Source organism: Octopus sinensis, linkage group LG3, assembly GCF_006345805.1.
Source record: "Octopus sinensis linkage group LG3, ASM634580v1, whole genome shotgun sequence".
Lineage (NCBI taxonomy): Eukaryota > Metazoa > Mollusca > Cephalopoda > Octopoda > Octopodidae > Octopus > Octopus sinensis.
Window position 1 is genome coordinate 138,844,391 of NC_042999.1, and position 20,000 is coordinate 138,864,390.

Consider the following 20,000-nt stretch of genomic DNA (forward strand, 5'->3'; position numbering starts at 1 on the left):
TTCACTTCAGATAATCGTATTATCCCTTAGAAAATTGACAACAACCATAACTATCTCAGTTCCTGGATAATTCCTAAATATATCAGCGAAAATCATATATTCGGCTGATATCCATTTCAGATAATATTGTCTTGTTTCAATCTTTGATGTTACAATTCAGGATTAATAAATCCTTTCAGTTATTACAGCATTTAAAGATAAGTTAAATATTATAATCACTAATTTGAGGCAGAAAAGGAAACAAGCAAAGTGTTGTTATGATTTAGCCACAGGTAAATATTACTTACGTAGCCCTATAATCGAAAACATCCCAACCATGATTACAACTTTTTAGTGGTATCTAAGACCTCATAACCTAATACGCATTTTCTTTTTTAAAGCGATATGGACTGACGAGGAAGCTTTGACTGTTATTTCTTGCAGATCAAGCGAACACGTAGAAACCTCGGACCGCGAGGCTCAAGTGGGGCTTGAGCGAAACTCGCGCTCTCGCCCACGTACACGTGGACGTAGGCGCTATCGATGCCGTCAGTCGCCGGGATAGGCGGCTATGTATCTGCAAATAACTTTCCCAACTTCCTATTCTCCAACAATTCAGCAAGTTTAAGTGGGCTATTACGCCTAGAAAACATAAAAGCGCCTCCAGTGTCCATTATTTAATATTGTCGGGCAAATCATTACATTAACGTATCGTAAGCAATAATCTTGTCTTTAGCAAATTAGCTGATGCAGATATATATTATTTACCAGTTTGGTAAGTATTTAATGGTGACCTTGTCACTGAAACATCAGAATTAACTGCTATCCACGACACATGAACTTAGCCTTATTTACAAATGAATTTTATCAAGAGGTTTGTATGTTTCGGTTACAGACGCAAAACGTGACACATTAACTGGCCCTAACGATTTGGGTTACGGATAAAAATGAGATACCTTACAAAGATACTTGGATGTGTCTAATGTGCACGGCGGTTGAAACACATCAAAAATATGCTATACATTCATACAAACCAACCTACCTACCTATCTGCCTACCTACCTACCTACCTACCTACCTACCTACCTACCTACCTACCCACCTACCTACCTACCTACCTACCTACCTACCTACCTACCTACCTACCCACCTACCTACCTACCTACCTACCTACCTACCTACCTACATACATACATACATGCATACAAACATCATAAATTTAGATATATTAGAAACGTGTGTGTCTATTTTAGCCACTACGAATATCAACACTTGTTTAACTTATCTAACAACTTAATTACCGCATGTATAAAGAAGTTAAGACTTCTTAAACAAGGAAATCTACAAGTAAGTGGGAAATGTGTCAAACAGCACTCAACCTAAGTCCAAACCCGATTTCCTTGGAAGATTTGAACTCAGAAGTAGGATAGAGCAATGTATTTAGCCCGGATCTCTGGCATTTCAGTCGTGTGTTGAAGTCAAACATTAGGTTCTGATATTTCAAAGAGGATAGAAACATAATAATAATAATAACTACAAAATATCCGCCTTAGGACTGCAGAAATATCTAAGACAGAACCAAGGAAAACTGGTACAAATAGCCATAAAACATGAGCAACAATAAAATGATAAAAAAAAAAGAAGCTCATAATATCTGATAACTGTGGTAAAAATAAAGAAACGAAAAGGAGCATCGAAGCTGTAAAGCCACTGAATTATAAACTAAAACTAGAACAACAAAATACCATGCTGAAATGATGACAAGAAAACCCTTATATGGCAAATACTGAGATAAACTAAGCGGAAAGGAAATAAACAAAATAAAATTTCAACATCGGTTGAAAAATTCGGGTTTCAAAGCAGAAAATGAAGGCTTTTAATTGCGGCACAAGATAAAAACCTCCTCACAGGAAACCGCCAACCACATACTGGGATATGCCAATGCACATAGACAGAGAGACCAGATATTGTCAGGGACCACTGAGAAAAGAAAACGCTCTCTAAATGACATATCAGTCCCAACAGATGACGATTTATTTCTAAAAGAAATGGAGAAATATCTTCAGATACAAAGACCTAGATATAGAGATAACCCGAATGTGGGACCTGAAGACAGGGGTCCCTATATTAATAAATGCATTAAGCAAGGTAATAAAAAAAAACATAGACAAATACATAACCAAAACACAAGGACTTACGAATATATAAAGCGTATAGACTATAGCACTGCTAGGCACTGCGCTCATCATACATAAAGTTCTTTGAATACAGTAAAAATAACATCATTAAAACTAGCCAAAGTACATATCCAAGGCATACAAAGCTGTGCTCGGTAGTGCAGTGAAAGTACATAATAATAATAATAATAATAATAATAATAATAATAATAAATAATAATAATAATAATAATAATAATAGCCAAGACTGATCCACTGGGAGCTCTGTGGAAATCACGGTCCTCAAAGAGCAAAGACATGGTGTGAGCAAACTCCAGTAGGAGTCACCAAAAACGAGAATTGCAAAATCCTATGGCATGTAATGATTCAGTGCGATCACCCGACCAGACATCGGAAACCGGACATTGTTGTGGTGAATAAAAAAAAAAGAACATGCATGATAATCGACATAGCATGCCCAGGTGACTACAAGATCAATGTGTAAGGAGAAGAAAAAATAAACAGCTATGACGATTTGAAGAGGGAAATACGAAGGCTGTGGTCAATGAAGAGAGTAGACGTGATATCAATAGTAATTGGTGCACTTGGAAGTATCAGCACTCAACTACCAACATGGCTGAAAAAGATTGGTGCACGTGTGAAGATAGAACACCTACAAAAATCAGCATTGCTTGGAACTGCAAGAATTCTTCTCAACGTTTTTTAAGCATGACCAGTAAACAAGTGTCATCCCAGTTTTCTGGCTGTGGACGGCTGACACTTTCCATCATACCCATAATAATAACAATAATAATAATAATAATAATAATAATAATAATAATAATAATAATAATAGTAATAATAATTTTATTTATTTGCCACGAAGGGGAAGATTCAAGGGGACAATATTCGAAAATTTTAACAACGTACTAATAATCTTTTCCTTGTACAAATAATATTATCTTCGTTATTTTCTTTTGATGTGTATTTTTTCATTTACTGTAATATACAATTCAGTTTAATCCAAAAAATTTTGTGACATCCGGTTACGTAAATCATTACTATACCAGATATTGTTGAAATTAAGTTTAAATGCCTAATGGCCAAGGCTGAAAATAAAAGCACATACACACACACACACACACACACAAAACACAAGTGCAAGGGAAGTAATTCATAGCTCTCGCCTGTTTATCTGTGTATAAGGGGAACAACTGCAACTTATCTGAGGCGTCAAACGTTCTTTATATATAAAATAAAGGCAAAAGCATGAAACGCACAGAAATATTTCTAGAAGGAAGTGCAGTTTATTCTAGGAAATAGTTAAAATGATGTTTAAAGAAGTTATAGTTTTAGATGAAAAAAAAAAAAAATGCTAAAAACAAGGGAATGGACTTCATTAGGAATTAAAGGAAAATTAAAACAGTAGTGCAGCAGTTACATGAGATACGTTTTATAAGAGTTTTAGTACTTTACATAAAAAAAAAAAAAACTACTCGTACACTACGAATATCCTCACCCCACAAACAAAATGTAACATAAATTAAACAAAAGTGGGATCTCAAGACAAAGAAATTATAATGAAAATGCTGGATTTGAAATTAAACTAATGGTTTCAAATTTTGGCACAAAGCCAGCAATTTTGGTGGGAGGGGTTAAGTCGATTACATCGACTTCAGTACTCGGCTGGTAGTTAATTCATCGATCTCGAAAAGATGAAAGGCAAAGTCGACCTCGGCAGAAATTGAACTCAGAACCTGAAGACCAAACAACTAACAATAACACTAATAATCACGAACCTCGATAACAATGGCACTTAAAAAAAATTCAACTGAAATAAACTACCTGAATATATTTATGTAGTTATTTTAATATCAATAAGTGAATAATAATATCAATAAGTGAATAATAATATAGCGTCGTCGGTGATAGGCTTACAACAGGCCAATCACTGGTCTACAACAATTCTAATGGAGAGAGCGACAAAGGAGTATCGAGATCTAGATGTAGAATAAATATTGGTTTAACATATTGGTCCAAGGCCAGTGATTTTGAGGGAGCGAGTAAGTCGATTACATCAACTCCAGTGCTCAAGTGATACTTATTTTATCACCCCACTAAAAGATAAAAGGGCAAAGCCAATTTCGGCGAAATTTGAACACAGAATGTAAGGACGGACGAAATGGTGCTAAGCATTTTGTCCGGCGTGTTAACGGTTCTACCAGCTCACTGGTTTCGTGACGACTTTTTTTCATTCCCGTAGATTTTCCCATTTTCGCAGACATATATCCTCGAGAGACATATGTATATATATATATATATATATATATATATAGGTTTCTGTGTGTGTGTATGAGAGAGAGAGAGAGAGAGAGAGAGAGACGGAGCGAGAGAGAGAGAGAAAGACTGCGCACGCGTGTGCATGACCGCGAGCGTATGTGTATCAGTATTTATTCTCATGTAATATATATATCAAAACACATGCTCGTGTGTCATATAGCTAGCTAGGGGCGATGGCCTTTTGGAGCTAATCAACGGTAGCTTTAGTCTTATATTTATGGACTGCCATATTAGCTTGGCGATAACTGGTAATTTCCAGTACCGCTGCCGTAGTCTCCTTTAGAGGGACTTAGAAATTTTAATATTTCTATATATAAAAACAATTTCACATTAAATTGAAGGATCACTTAATACTTTTCAGTAGAGTTCATATTTACTAATTTTTAAAAGGGGAAAAGAATGATTGCACGTGTCTTCGTAATTTGTTTGGGATTTAGGAAGTTTCAGCTTTCCCCGCTTCGACGCAGTAAAAATGTGATATGGACAGAAAATATTCAAATATGTTTTGTATTAAAAGCTCAGTTTATCATACATACATACATACATACATACATACATACATACATACATACATACATATTTTAAACAGCCAAAGGTGGAGGCTTTTAGCACAAATGTGTCTTGTAGAAGTATAAACAATTTATTGCAGATAAATTTTAGCAATGAATTCTTATGTGGGCCCCTAAGGGCAATATAGACACCCAAGGGCCATACGGATCCCCAAAAGCCAAAAGGACCCCGGTCAAGAACCACCGATCTATATGGCTGTATCAGACAGTCTCACACACACACGCAAGCGCGCGCACACGCACACACACACAGATACACACACGCACACACACACACACACGCACACACGCCCACTCTCTCTCTCTCTCTCTCTCTCTCTCTCACACACACACGTGTTGATTGTCGCTCATGCTTTTGGAAATGGCATGGATTTCACAACATTCCTATCTTCTCCTCTATAAATATGAGACGTTGACTCAATGTAAAGATATAAAGCTCGTCTTGCACAATTTAATAGTAATAGTCTATTGGTTCCTTTCTATCGGTGGAAAATCTTCTGTATTTAGAGATGTATTAGCACAAGATTTTGTTAATACATCACAAGACAAAACAGATTGAGCTTATCTGATAGGAGTATTTACTTCACCGTCTGAATAGTGGCGAAATATAGCTTGCTTCTCTCGGTTTTGATAACCTTTGATCTTGTCTCTAATATCCAAATCAACACGTTCTTCATTGGTAAGTCACGTTGAGCGCTCGTACTAATCTTTCCAACGACTGCAGTAAAATTTAATCAATCTGTCCATCTATCTTTTTGTGTGTATGTATGTTGTTTTTAAGTATGTTTAGCTGGTTGTTTCAGCCTCACCTCTCATTTTGTCTGATGTGTGTATGTGTGTGTGTGTGTGTGTGTGTGTGTGTGTGTGTGTGAGTTGTTTGTTAGCATATAGCCGGCAAAACTGAGCAGCTCGCTGATTGGAGGGTGAGAGGACAAAGTGGGTTGAAACCGACTTTGAGTCAGAGTAAATAGAAGCGTTTGGTATTTGACATAGGAATAATTAAGAAGAGAGAATTCGAGCTAGATAATAAACATTTTGTTGCGCTCAGATTAGTTGTGGGGGAGAATGGATTTCTCATAGTTGCAAATATCGCCTTTCAGAAAGAATGTAGCTAGGACAGGGAAAATGAGTTTAAGACAGAGACGGAAAGAAGAAATTTAGATGAGATTTCTGTGTTAGGATGCTGTGGGATATGTATGTATGCAGATATGTATATATGTATATATGTATATATGCATATATGTACATATAAATACACACACACGCGAACGCCCACAATATGTACTTGTACGGTTCCTACCTGTATCTCATTCTATGTATCTATAGTTATTTGAGTCACTATCACATATACATAATGACTTTTTATGAAAACATTTCTAGTCTAATTATGTGTCTAGATGCACTTACAAGCATATATGTTAATATATGCATAACAAAATATGTTGCAGAGAGGTATATTTTAACTTGGCGCTAAACGAAATTGCATTTGTTAAGGGAGATAACTACAAACGTATGAACTTTCTGTTTACTGCTGGTACGTTCCTCATGACGTCTTTCTTCAAGGAAGAGTTGCTTTCCCATTAAGTCCGAAGTGATAGAATGTAAATCTTTTCGCAAATCGTTAAGTATCCACAGGCCCAGTTTATATGATATACAAATGAGGATTAGCTTATCACAGGTACCTTTTCCCGAAAATTCACGGTCTTGATTATCATTTAAGGTGTCCGTTACTGTCACGCACGCACACACGCACGCGCACGCACGCACGCACGCACACACACACACACACACACACACACACACACACACACACACACACCACACACACACACACACACATACAGACAGACGGAGAAAACGCTAGATTCAACCAAAACAGAGCGATCATTTAGCTACTGAAGAACATATAGATCTCAAAGAAATTTGACAGTAATGTCAAGTTAGTTTTCCTATATGAGGTTGAAACATGAGAATATATTTTAGTGATTATAATGAAACTAATGTAGATGTTCATCACCATCTGTCTAAGAAGAATTCTACAGACCTGATACCGCATCATTTAATACCATCAGCAGTACTAACATTGACCACCACCACAACAATGACGTCTAACCTTTTATGTTATCACACGATTTGCTTGAAATAGCAGCCCCCCAAGAGAAACAAAGAACGTAAATGGACAATGTAGTCCCCGCTATACAAACAAGACTGGACAGTGATATCTGAAACATATTTGCACAACAGCAACAACAACAATAAAGTAATTAGCAAAAAAATTACGTACCTTTTTCGGTGGCCTCCAATTAGGTGCCATCATTGGTGGTGGAGGTGGTGGAGGTGGTGGTGGTGGTGGAGGAGGTGGTGGTGGAGGTGGTGGTGGTGCTGCTACAGGAGGTGGTACTTGTGTTGGGGGTGGAGGTGGGAGTGGTGAAAGAATTGGACTGGTAGGAGACGGAGACCTCGGTTCGTGTACTGTAGCGACAGCTTTCGGTTGATATTCATAATACCCAGCTTCCGAAGGTTCGACATAGGAATTAGTGCGAACTGGTGACTGTAGTTCTCCACACTGAATAATGGTGGGAGAAGCATATCCTCGGCTAAATCCATCTTCTGGATGAGCAGCAAACTTCGTGCGACTTATATCTGGGGAGTGAAGATCACTGTAGATTTTTGGACTTTGTGAAGAACCGTATTCCGGTGTTTTAGCTGAACTAGTAATACTGACAGGTTTCGCCCAATACAGATTTTCTTCGGGTCGTTCCCTAGGTTGACATATACCAGCTGAGACAGGTTTCTGGAGAACTGGACTTTCGCTACCACCAAAATCTCTGCTAGGATCTCTGTAAGACGTTGGTGTAGTTGTAGCAAATGCTTGAGCATTGTAAACAGGACTAGTTACCGGTGATTGCTGGTGATTTGGATGACTGTCTGTAAAATAGGAAGCACTTTGCGCCGCCGAAGTTGGTGTGAAGGCACTCGACTGATACCCTATGTTAGGTTTCACTTCGGCGACACGATTGTTGTAAGTAGCATAATCGTTTGGTTGGACATAGTGAGGCGACATAGGAGAAGCAGGTGATGGTTTGTACTGTGAAGCAACAGAGTAAGGTTCGTTACGAACATCATTGTTCATGTAGTCTGTCGTTCTTTGGTTAACTGAATTCATGTCGCTGTATTGAGGTCGGCTTTCAGTGTAAACATTAGGGCTGTGATGGTAGGATTCAGTCGGTTCTGTGTAGTACTGACGCGGCGTTGGGGTTACAGGTGAAATGTATCCGTAGCTGTTGGGTTGAGTTGAAGGATCACTAATTGAGCGAAAGCCAGAAGAATAATCGAAAGGAGATTGGTATTGGTTACTGACGTTATTGTTGTACATCGACTGTTGTTGTTGTGGTGCAATGGAAGGTGACATAGTTTGCTGAGTTTGACGCGGAGGTGGATTCTTATATACCGGATAAACTGGAGCCTGGTCGTAACTCGGAGGACTGCTGACCGATGAAAACACCTCGGCACCTCCCCTTGCAAAGAGAAAGTAAAACAGAATATAGTCAAAGCATAGATATTTTTCAGTAGATAACAAATTTAAGGTTTGGTATGTCGTAAATCACAACGAATCGAACTTTAATTCTTTGAATTTCTTCGAACAAATACATTGAGTTATTATTAGAATATGACTTCACAACTCTTTAGCCGATAAGTCGACATCTTTTCAACTCTATCATTGCAACTTATCAATGTAGTGGAGGCACATGGCCTAGTGGTTAGAGCAGCGGACTCGCGGTCGAGGGATCACGGGTTCGAATCTCAAACCAGGCGATGTGTGTGTTTATGAGCGAAACACCTAAGCTCCACACAGCTCCGGCAGAAGGTAATGGCGACTTCTGCTGACTTTTTCGCCACAACTTTCTCTCGCTCTTTCCTCCTGCATCTTGCAGCTCATCTGCGACGGCCCTTATGAGCCAGGCGTGGCTCGAGTAGGAACAAACAAACAGAACCAACGTATCTATGTGATAAGAAATATTTGTTGTAGTTGTTTAACACCAGATCGAACCTTAATTTCCTGAATTTCTGTACACAGGTACAGTGTGCCAATGTTGGAATAGAAATCAACAACTCTGTAGCCGATAAGTCGGTAACTTTTCAACTCTATGATTACAACTCTTCCATGTGATGAGATAGATATGTGGAAGATCTATATCCTTTGCAGAGTTCCGAAACTGCTGCCGGAAAAAAGGAAGCCTACAACTCATACATTGCTATAAGAAACAGTGCATCAAAATATGGAGTTTATAACAAGACTGGAGACCTAGAATTATCTGTTCCATCTTACAGCACATCATATAATACATTTTCGAATATTTCTAGTTCGAATCATGCCATTACAAATCAATTCTTGTGACTATCCTTAGGTACCTTGCCTAAACGCAAACCACACCTACCCAAAGACAAAAGAAATCAATAATTGCTGAATATATAGGCATACACAATAATATTTGAAGCAATGCATTTATTTAACCAAAACAGAGGTTATTTAATGAGAGAGATCTTAAATCTGAATTATCTGAATGAATATGAAAACTGGTACTCTTTTACTCTTACTTGTTTCAGTCATTTGACTGCGGCCATGCTAGAGCACTGCCTTTAGTCGAGCAAATCGACCCCAGGACTCATTCTTTGTAAGCCTAGTACTTATTCTATCGATCTCTTTTGCCGAAACGCTAAGTTACGGGGACGTAAACACACCAGCATCGGTTGTCAAGCGATGTTGTGGGGACAAACACAGACACACAAACATACGCACACACACATACATACACACACACACACACACACACACACACACATATATATATATATATATATATATATATAATATATATATATATATATACGACAGGCTTCTTTCAGTTTCCGTCTACCAAATCCACTGACAAGGCTTTGGTCGGCCCGAGGCTAGAGTAGAAGACACTTGCCAAAGGTGCCACGCAGTGGGACTGAACCCGGAACCATGTGGTTGGTAAGCAAGCTACTTACGACGCAGCCACTCCTACGACTATGAATAACTAAATAAATTTAATGATGAACTTTTAAGATAGGGTTAACCTTTTGAAAAGGAAATGTCTGTTAGGATTCCATTCCTTATATTGTATTAAAAAATGTAGTGAAAATATGTGGCTTAGTGGTTAGGGGTATTCACCCCACGATCATAGTAAGTTCGTGAGTTCGATTCTTGGAAGCGCGTTGTGTTCTTGAGCAAGGCACTTTATTTCACGTTGCTCCAGTTCACTCACCTGGCAAAAATGAGTTGTACCTGTATCTTTAAGGGCCAGCCATGTCACTTTCTGTTTCACTCTGGATCTTTTTGAGAACTACGTAAAGAGTACGCGTGTCTGTGGAGTGCTCAGCCACTTGCACAATAATTTCACGAGCAGGCTGTTCCGTTGATCAGATCAACTAGAACGCCCATCGTCGTAACCGACGGAGTGCCAGTTAAAATCTATCTTTGAAATATTCGTAATGATGACTGTAAACTTAATTGTTGACTGATAAGGTGACTTTAGCACAAAACAAACATTTTGAGAATTTTCTTGCAGTCAGCTTACACACGATTCTCATTGTACATTGGCATATACAGTAATTATATATTTCTTTACTACCCACAAAGGGCTAAACAAGGACAGACACACGGATTAAGTCGATTACATCGACCCCAGTGCGTAACTGGTACTTATTTAATCGACCCCGAAAGGATGAAAGGGAAAGTCGACCTCGGCGGAATTTAAACTCAGAACGTAGCGGCAGACGAAATACCGCAAAGCATTTCGCCGGGCGTGCTAACGATTCTGCCAGCTCGCCGCCCTATTGGCATATACGGTAATTATAGGAAACATAAGTATGACCAGACATGACTAGCAGATAATGGTGGAGGCGTTTAATAAAATCAGAACTCTTCATCTGTTCCCTTTTCACGAATTACACACACACACACACACACGCGCGCGCGAAAGAATTATTTAAGATATTCATAGTCATTATTCGAAAAATCTACAGCAGCCTTATAGCATTGTGTATCATCGCTATATATAATACTGACAACTTCCTCAGAGCTGCCTATAGAACAATTTTGGTTGGGGCGACTGACCACGAGGTGGGCAATAACGGTCAGATATATACTGATGATTTTGATGATATCGATGGTAATTTTGATTACCATGACGACAACGATGACAATGATGGTGATGAGGATGGTGATGGTGGTAATGATTACCGCAACAGTTTTAAAGGCGGCGAGGTGGCGGAAACGTTAGCACGCAGGGCGAAATGCTTAGTAGTATTTCGTCTGCCGCTACGTTCTGAGTTCAAATTTCGCCGAGGTCGACTTTACCTTTCATCCTTTCGGGGGTCGATTAAATAAGTACCAGTTACGCACTGGGGTCGATATAATCGACTTAATCCGTTTGTCTGTCCTTGTTTGTCCTCTCTGTGTTTAGCCCCTTGTGGGTAGTAAAGAAATAAGTTTTAATGACATCGGTGAAGATGTTGTTGTTGGGCCTGATCACAGGTATTCCAGCCATCCATTTTCCCCTTTCAAGATTAGCGTGTCCAGAACTCAATTATCTATTGTACATTTTTCTGACAGAAGAAATGGATTTGAAACAGGTAGATACGCCTACTATTTCGAGCGGCCACATTTAAGACGATGATATCGACGATTCAGCAATGATAATGATGATAGTGATAGCAATTACATTGATTATCATCGCCATCATCATCATCATCAACATCACCAACATCATCACCATCATCACCACCACCACCATCATCACCATCATCATCATCATCCCTATCACCACCACTTCCACCATCATCATCACCACCACCACCATTACCATCATCATCATCATCATCGTCGTCATCATAATCATAATCATCATCACCATCATCATCATCAACACCAACGTCGTCGTCGTCGTCGTCGTCGTCATTATCAATGATAACACTTACGCTCCTACTTTGAAAAAGTGGTAGAAGCGAGGTGCCGGCTGCCTCACCAGATGTTACTGACAGAAATAACTTCAGCCAAAGCTGTTTATCACATCTCACAGTTAAAGCTCGCAGCGCAGCGTTATCACTCGCTCGTCGGCCGTCCATCCGTTTTTATCATCTTACCTACCATTCACACCTTCCTGTTTGTACTCGCTCATTCTCTCTCTCTCTCTCTCTCTCTCTCTCTCTTCCAACACCATCGTACCTGCGGTACAATTATTACTGCTGTTGATACTACAGTAACTGATGCCACTGCATTTCAAATAACTACTACTACTACTACTACTACAACTACTACTACCACCACCACCACCACCACCACCACTACTACTACCACCACCACCACCACCACCACCACCACCCACTACTACTACTACTACCACCACCACCACCACCACCACCACCACCACCACCACTACTACTACCACCACCACCACCACCACCACCACCACTACTACTACTACTACTACCACCGCCACCACCACCACCACTACTACTACTACTACTACTACCACCACCACCACCACCACCACCACCACTACTACTACTACACCACCACCACCACCACCACCACCACCACTACTACTACTACTACTACCACCGCCACCACCACCACCACACTACTACTACTACTACTACTACCACCACCACCACCACCACCACCACCACTACTACTACCACCACCACCACCACCACCACCACCACCACCACTACTACTACTACTACTACTACTACTACTACTACTTTCTTTTGCTTCTGTTTTGTTAGCGTTACTCCGTTCCTTCAAGCTATAACACACACAAACACACGCACGCACGCACGCACACACACACACACACACACACACACACCACACCACACCACACTGATTCTCACACTAATTTTGTTCAGCTTATTATCGTTCACTCTCACCTCCCTTTAACTCCCTAATTTCTCTGTCTAGAACATAAGCATTTTATAATGTGAAAAATGTTATTTCAAATAATATATATATTTACATCTATTTTATATACATACATACATATATACATATATACCGGCGCATATATATAGAATCAAAAAGGTGCACCGGGAGGTGCGACTCGTTGCCAAAAGGTTTGTTTATCTATCTGCCTCTGTCTGTCTGTCTGTCTGTCTGTCTGTTTGTCTGTCTATCTATCTATCTATCTATCTATCTATCTATCTATCTATCTATCTATCTATCTATCTATCTATCTACCTACCTGTCTATTCTCTGTTGTGTGTGTGAGCGTGCGCGCACACACACATAGTCTCCCCTAACTTAAAATATGTATCTAATTTTAAAGTATCTTTCCCTACTTCATTCATTCTCTATTCTCAGGAAATGTGATCTAGGAAAACTCAAAACTTTTGCACCTATGCGTCATACGTATGCAACCAAAATACCTCGGGTACGCATGCACTGATTCTGGGAATAGGGCATTCATTAGCCAACTAGCCCGTGGGCGTCTATGAGGTAGCTCGACCTGGTGAAAATAGCAGCCGAATTTCTCTCAAGATATATTCTTATTTCTTTATTACCCACAAAGGGACTAAACATAGAGAGGACAAACAAGGACAGACAAAGAGATTACGTCGATTACATCGACCCCAGTGCGTAACTGGTACTTAATTTATCGACCCCGAAAGGATGAAAGGCAAAGTCGACCTCGGCGGAATTTGGACTCAGAACGTATCGGCAGACTAAAAACCGCTTAGCATTTCACCCGGCATGCTAACGATTCTGCCACCGTCTTAAAAACGTACAAGACATATAATGTAGACTTGGATGCGCAATACTCGAGAGAAGGACGGAAAGGTCGCAGCTGGAACGCTTTTGATCACTGGTCTGCCACAGGTAGTGATAACCCGAGGCAAAATAACCTTCAATGGTAACATGATAACTTAGTTTCCTTCAATAGCAGAAAAACAATCGTTACATACATATACACCAAAAGGAAACCATTTAATATTGCACATGAACCAACACGCAAGTAAATAGACTTAACGACGCTACAGACACAAGATTTCGCAAGCTTAGATGATTTCCCATGGCATCTTCACAGACAAGGTATTTTTCTTTAAGGCCAGAAAATAATCCAGCTCTGATCAGATGTTGATTTTCGCATTCTTGTTGTTTAGCTCTCTTCTATCCCTAACCGTTTAGAACTATGGTCAAGGGGGTTTCAACTTTCACTATCCAAAGTGTTTGTATATTTGAGACTACATTAAAAATATATTACTAAGTTTTAAATAAAGAAGAAAAAGATGAAGGAAGGGCCACTTTATATTCAAGATCGCATTTTATTCCAGTAAATGTTGTACGTCATTTCAGTTAAGATAGCTTCTGTAAAAATTTCAAAATGACAAAAATTGTGACAAAAAAATCTTATTTTAATTAATGCAATTGTGATTTAAATAGTTATCAAAATCCTCAGTATATAATTAGTACTTTATCTCCTACATAAAGTACATTAGATTGTACAATCCAATTGGAAGTTGGAAATCTATACAGTCACTCCTTCATATCTTACACCAACTTATTGTATAATCAGCCTTTAGGTATACACAATATCTGCGTAAAAGACGAGATGGTCTTGGATGGAACGTCTTCTCAAACTTGGGCTGATCTGGGACACAACAACAACAGTCTTAAATCGTACAGAGAAGGATTTCTTTAAAATAGCGCATTCCAAACAAACTACTCAAACAAAATATTCTTTAACATGAGAAAACGATCAGAAATACTATAAATAGTTTATAAATAACAGCTGACGCTGACGCTGATGATGAGTAGCTTTGGCCAGCCATATTCCGTAGGATGGAAGCGATAAATATAAACAAATGACGTGAAGTAAACTGCGAGAAAAATGCTACGATTTTTCTCTGATCTACAACTGTAGACGAAGACTGTTACAACCGAAGCCAATAAGTTAGTAACATTGATAACTTATGACGCAGGAAGGGAACACCTAGTGTCTATTGTCGACAAATGAACCAGCGTATATCTGAATAACCGTGTGCGTAACTCTTATACAATACCCAGTTGAATTATAACTAGTAAATATATCTCTTTGGTAAATTTATCTCTCTCCGAACTCAAATGATTCCACCAGCTTACTCGTGTCTGGTTTAGGCATAAAATCAGAAATTTTAGGAGAAGAGAGCTTGAAAACTTGAATCGTACTTTATTTTAACGACCCCAGACAGATGAAAGTTGAATCCCGTGAGAACGTAAAGAACCAGAAGAGATATCGTAAAGCATCTTTTCGGACGCTCTGAGGAGTTTGCCAGCACGCTATGTTTGATAATTGTTTCTAATTTTGAGGGGACGAGTTGAGTCGATGCCATCGATATCAGTACTTGACTAGTACCTTATTTTATGAAGCCCGGAGAGAAGAAAGACAGAATTGACCTCAGCGAAATTTGAACTCAAGATGAAAAATGTCGGAATTAGTATTGTAAAAGATTTTATCTACCGCTCTAGCGATTCCACCACTGATCGAATTATAATACTTTCTGCTATAGGTACAAAGATTTCTGCTTTCCACCACCACTTCTTTTGCTCACACTTTTCGAAATGGAAGTAGCCCGGAATGCCAGCTAATTTCTCATGTTGGATCAACACCAGAAACTGATCTTGTAGGATGATACGTTGGTCACTTGTATATCCAGGTATAGTAGAGTCATGACAAAATCTTGGGATAAGCAAGAAGTAGTACTTACAATCCTAGTTTCTACCACTTTCTCTTGGATGAAGGGCTTGTCAATTACATTGACCCCAATGTTCAACTGGTACTAACATTCTCGACCCCGAAATGGATGCATAGAAAAATCAACTTCGGCGGAATTTGAACTGAGAATGGGAAGACAGACGAAATGCCACTAAGCATTTTGTCCGGCGTGCAAGCTCTGCAAGCTCACGATTTACTTGAAGAATAGTACAAAGAAAATAATTACAGAGAAAAGCAAGGAGCAGAAAATACGAGTATTTTACTTTGAAAAGTAATGAAATTATTTTCGAAGGATTTTAACCACGACACAATATGGTTAGATAGAATATGAGACAAACAGCTTAATCTTAGAAAAATCAGATGTTCAAATAACTGAGAACTGCGATACAAACAAGATATATCCATCACGTGTCTTCGCTATTCAGCAATGAGCTAATAGATAAAGGCAAGAGTAACACATCGAAGCTCCACAATGGGATACAAAATAATGGATCATATATGTTAGTCCAGTAGGGATTAATATGCATATATATTAGAGACCGATAAGGCCGGACTTAATTCCAACTTGTATAGATGTTATATAGCCTCAGGCCAATCCAAATGAGCAGGTCCATGATCAAATGTTTTCCTGTAGTGGCAATTCCATCATTCTCTCGAATCTAGGAATGCATTATCTAATGAGTCTCTTATTTTCTAAGATAACAGAGTGAAATTTGACGGAGATTTTGTAGCTATTTCTGACATGTCGAGTGAGTTTGTAAAATAGCGCTGTATTAAAGGATGAGAGATGAATTCCCTCATTCCACTAGAAAGAAAATAACAGTCTACTTCAGGTATCTTTTCTAGAAGTTCTGGAGCCTAGTGCTTTGGCCTTTGTAGGCACTCCGAAATCAGTGAGATCAATGTGGTTAATATTCATCTTGTGTTGCACATTAACGGTTCCAGAAAAATTATAGGGAAGGAGAGATTTCCAGAGGATTGACTTTCCGGGGAACAAAGAACTGGTCCTGGTGGTTAGTGTGGCACAGCGGAGTGGGTAGGGAGTGGACGTAATGTTAAGCCATCTGTTGTTGCAGCATAAAAGAAGTGCGTGCGTACATATCCACTCTCTCTTCCCCTCCACCCTCTCTCTCTCACACACACACACAGAATACAAAACATCTACGGATCAGAAGATAGAAAATGTTGGTGAGTTATTTAATGGCAATAAATTAGACAGTAGATTAATAAGTTTGGATTATCGGAATATTGAATATATTACGATTTCAGATTTTGAGTTTTCCTTCAAGACGTATCTTTTTTAAAGAAGATACGATGAGATTTGAAGAAGTTCTGGTCGCAATTTCTAGCAATTTGAACGACTAAAGGCTCTCTTATTGGCTCGATGAGTTGCATAATAGTTATTGTCTAGTGCCAACTCAGTTCTGATCGAGCAGACATATGATCAGAGGCTTTCCAAATACGATCATCTCGTCTGTTAAGTCGTGTCTGGGACTACATTACCTAATGCGTCATCGCATGGAGGTTGTCTTGCTGTTAATTTATAAAGAGTTAGTGTGTTAGATGGTAGTGAGCCTGTGAGAAGATGTAGGCGTGAGTATATTTGTGTACGCGTACCATAGAAATACAAATACTGCAGTTGATAGGAAAAGTAAAATAATTTTAATGCTAAGTAAATTAGAAGAAGTTAATTGCTAATTGTAGTTGTCAAACAGTTGAAAAAAAAAAACAAAAACAAAAAAAATAAAAACAAACAAAACAACCCCAGAACATGATGCTAGATTGTCGAAGATGGTATTGTCAGAAATACTGTTACCCATTCCTATCAGCTAAATGTACTCTAAAGCTTAAAATTAAGCGTCTTTCATCGAGGCTCGAGGAAATGCTTTCAGTGGATTTGAACTTGAAACCTACAATAACAAAATGTCTAATACTTTATTCGCACGACCATCTTCCTTCATGTGGTATTTAGATGTTGTTTGTATCATCCTACAAGGTCTGTTTCTGGTGTTGATCGAGCATGAGAAATTAGCTGGCATTCCGGGCTACTTCTATTTCGAAAAGTGTGAGCAAATACAAGTGGTGGTGGAAAGCAGAAATCTAAAATTATACGTGTGTAGCAAAACAGACCACTTCAAGGGTTTCTACCTTACAGAAGAGAAAAGAGCAGAGCATCTCAGACGACTGCGGCTACCTGTGCCAAACATCTGTAAGAAAACAGAAGCTATGGTAACAAGTGGAAAAGCAATAAAGGCTTCTTCTGCACATATACACAGAGGGGATCCTCCTCTGTCTCACCTTAGCTTAAAGTTAATGGGGGTACGTACGCGCTAACGAAAGCAAAAGTTTTACCTTTGGTGAGGGCTACAACAATGTAATCATATAGAAAACACCACAAAAAAGTAATACATCAGAAATTTAGAAACATTTTCCCAAATAGAGTGAGAATATTTAAAAATATTTTAGAATAAGGGATTTTGGAGGTCTCTTAAAAATATTCTTAAAAACAAGACTAGGATAAGCGAACTTTCACTTTTTTGTTTTCTCCAGCTCCTACTTACAAGTAAGTGGGCTGGAGTCGGCATGGAGACACGGACACCTGTTCAACGACCTCAGGTCACTGTGCTTGGATGTGAAAGCCATTAGCGAAACAAGCATTTACGATACGAAATTGGTCGACTCCCTTCTGGATGACAATGAGACCTACGCTTCCATCAGTCGACTTGGATTGAATGGTGTAGCGGTGCTATTTTGGAATGGTTTGGACCAGAAGGTGAATAGGGTTTTCCTAGACTCGGATGGTAAATCGGTGGTTCTGGACGTGAGCATCAGCAAAGGAAGCTGGGCTCATCAAATTAGTGTTCGTTTGCACCTAAATTGGAGCAAGCAGCCCATATTTCTTAAGACCCCAAGAGAAATTCCTGGGGATATCTCGCTCATTAATGTTATTGGGCGAATGGAATGGCATTTTGGACGCACACAAGAACTTTGTGAGTGTAGCCGATAAAGTGAGATGCAAAAATTTTGCAAACCTTCTCAGACACTTCTGTCTGACAGACTTCACCTTGATTTCCCGAATGCGCAAATGTGAACCTCGCCTAATCGCAGCAGGTCATCCAGGTCATATTTAGATAGAATTTTCGCTAGGTTAACAGACAGGATTACTTAAGTTGTCACAATTTCTGACAGTTGATTACTTTGACCTCAAACTCGCGACCTGTATAGGCAACTTAAAATAAACAAATACACATGAGCATGGTTGCTGGAAGCTAAATGCATCTTTTGTGGCGATGGAAGATTTCAGGGACTGGATCACCGAATTAGTTAAGCAGGAGTTGATGGGAACCATCATCAATAACATGCCGAGGGTTAAGTTAAAGAGAAAGATTAGGATAACGTGATTTCATAAACAGATAACCAAAGAGAATACAGGATACAAAAGGAATTAACAGTTTAGAAGAGACCCGTAGATACGTGTATTTTCATTGGTTTCATGTGAGAAGTAGGTCCTACTTAAAGGTTGTGTGCGTCACAATACGATACTTATTTTTGGGTGGATCGCATTAACTATTATAAACTAGAATGTCGCCTGTCATAAGAGTGGTTAATTTGAAAGTATATCTTTATCCCCATGGGTTAAGAGTCACTATTAGTATTAGATATTTTATATTTACACAAACATACATACATATACACACACATGTGGCTCTGTAAACCCATTGCTTCTTTACCGTCTCCTACCAATTGTTTGTCAAGTAGTTGAACCGTAGTTATGTGTGTGCGTGTGTGTAAGTATGCGCCATGTATTTGTCGTCTATCGACTACGTGGTTTTTATCATGTTACAATTACTCTTTGCCAATTTCAATCTTCCTCTATTGACTTTAATTTTTTGTGTTATCCCTCCTGGTATCTCTCGTTTACTCCCTCTTTTCTTCTCTCTATAAGAAAAGCATGACTGGAGAATTAACCAATTAACCAACCAATATCAGCTATTATTGTATAGAGATATTTATAGAGTTGGCAGAATCATTAGTATGCTGGGTATCCTTACGTTCTTATTTTTTTATTGCCCACAAGGGGATAAACATAGAGAGGACAAACAAGGACATACAAAGGGATGAAGTCGATTATATCGACCCCAGTGCGTAACTGGTACTTAATTCATCGACCCCGA

General features: G+C 39.0%; 1 protein-coding gene across 7 annotated transcripts in view; it reads right to left on the reverse strand.

Annotated features, from left to right (window-relative positions):
- LOC115209407 (extensin-2) overlaps nt 1–20,000 on the reverse strand; it is a 271,538-nt gene that overhangs the window by 171,410 nt on the left and 80,128 nt on the right. For all 7 annotated transcript variants that reach the window (XM_029777805.2, XM_029777807.2, XM_029777810.2 and 4 more), the window contains one exon: nt 7,329–8,562. In XM_029777805.2, the coding sequence (XP_029633665.1) occupies nt 7,329–8,562 (1,234 nt within the window). The remainder of the gene's footprint in view (nt 1–7,328; nt 8,563–20,000) is intronic.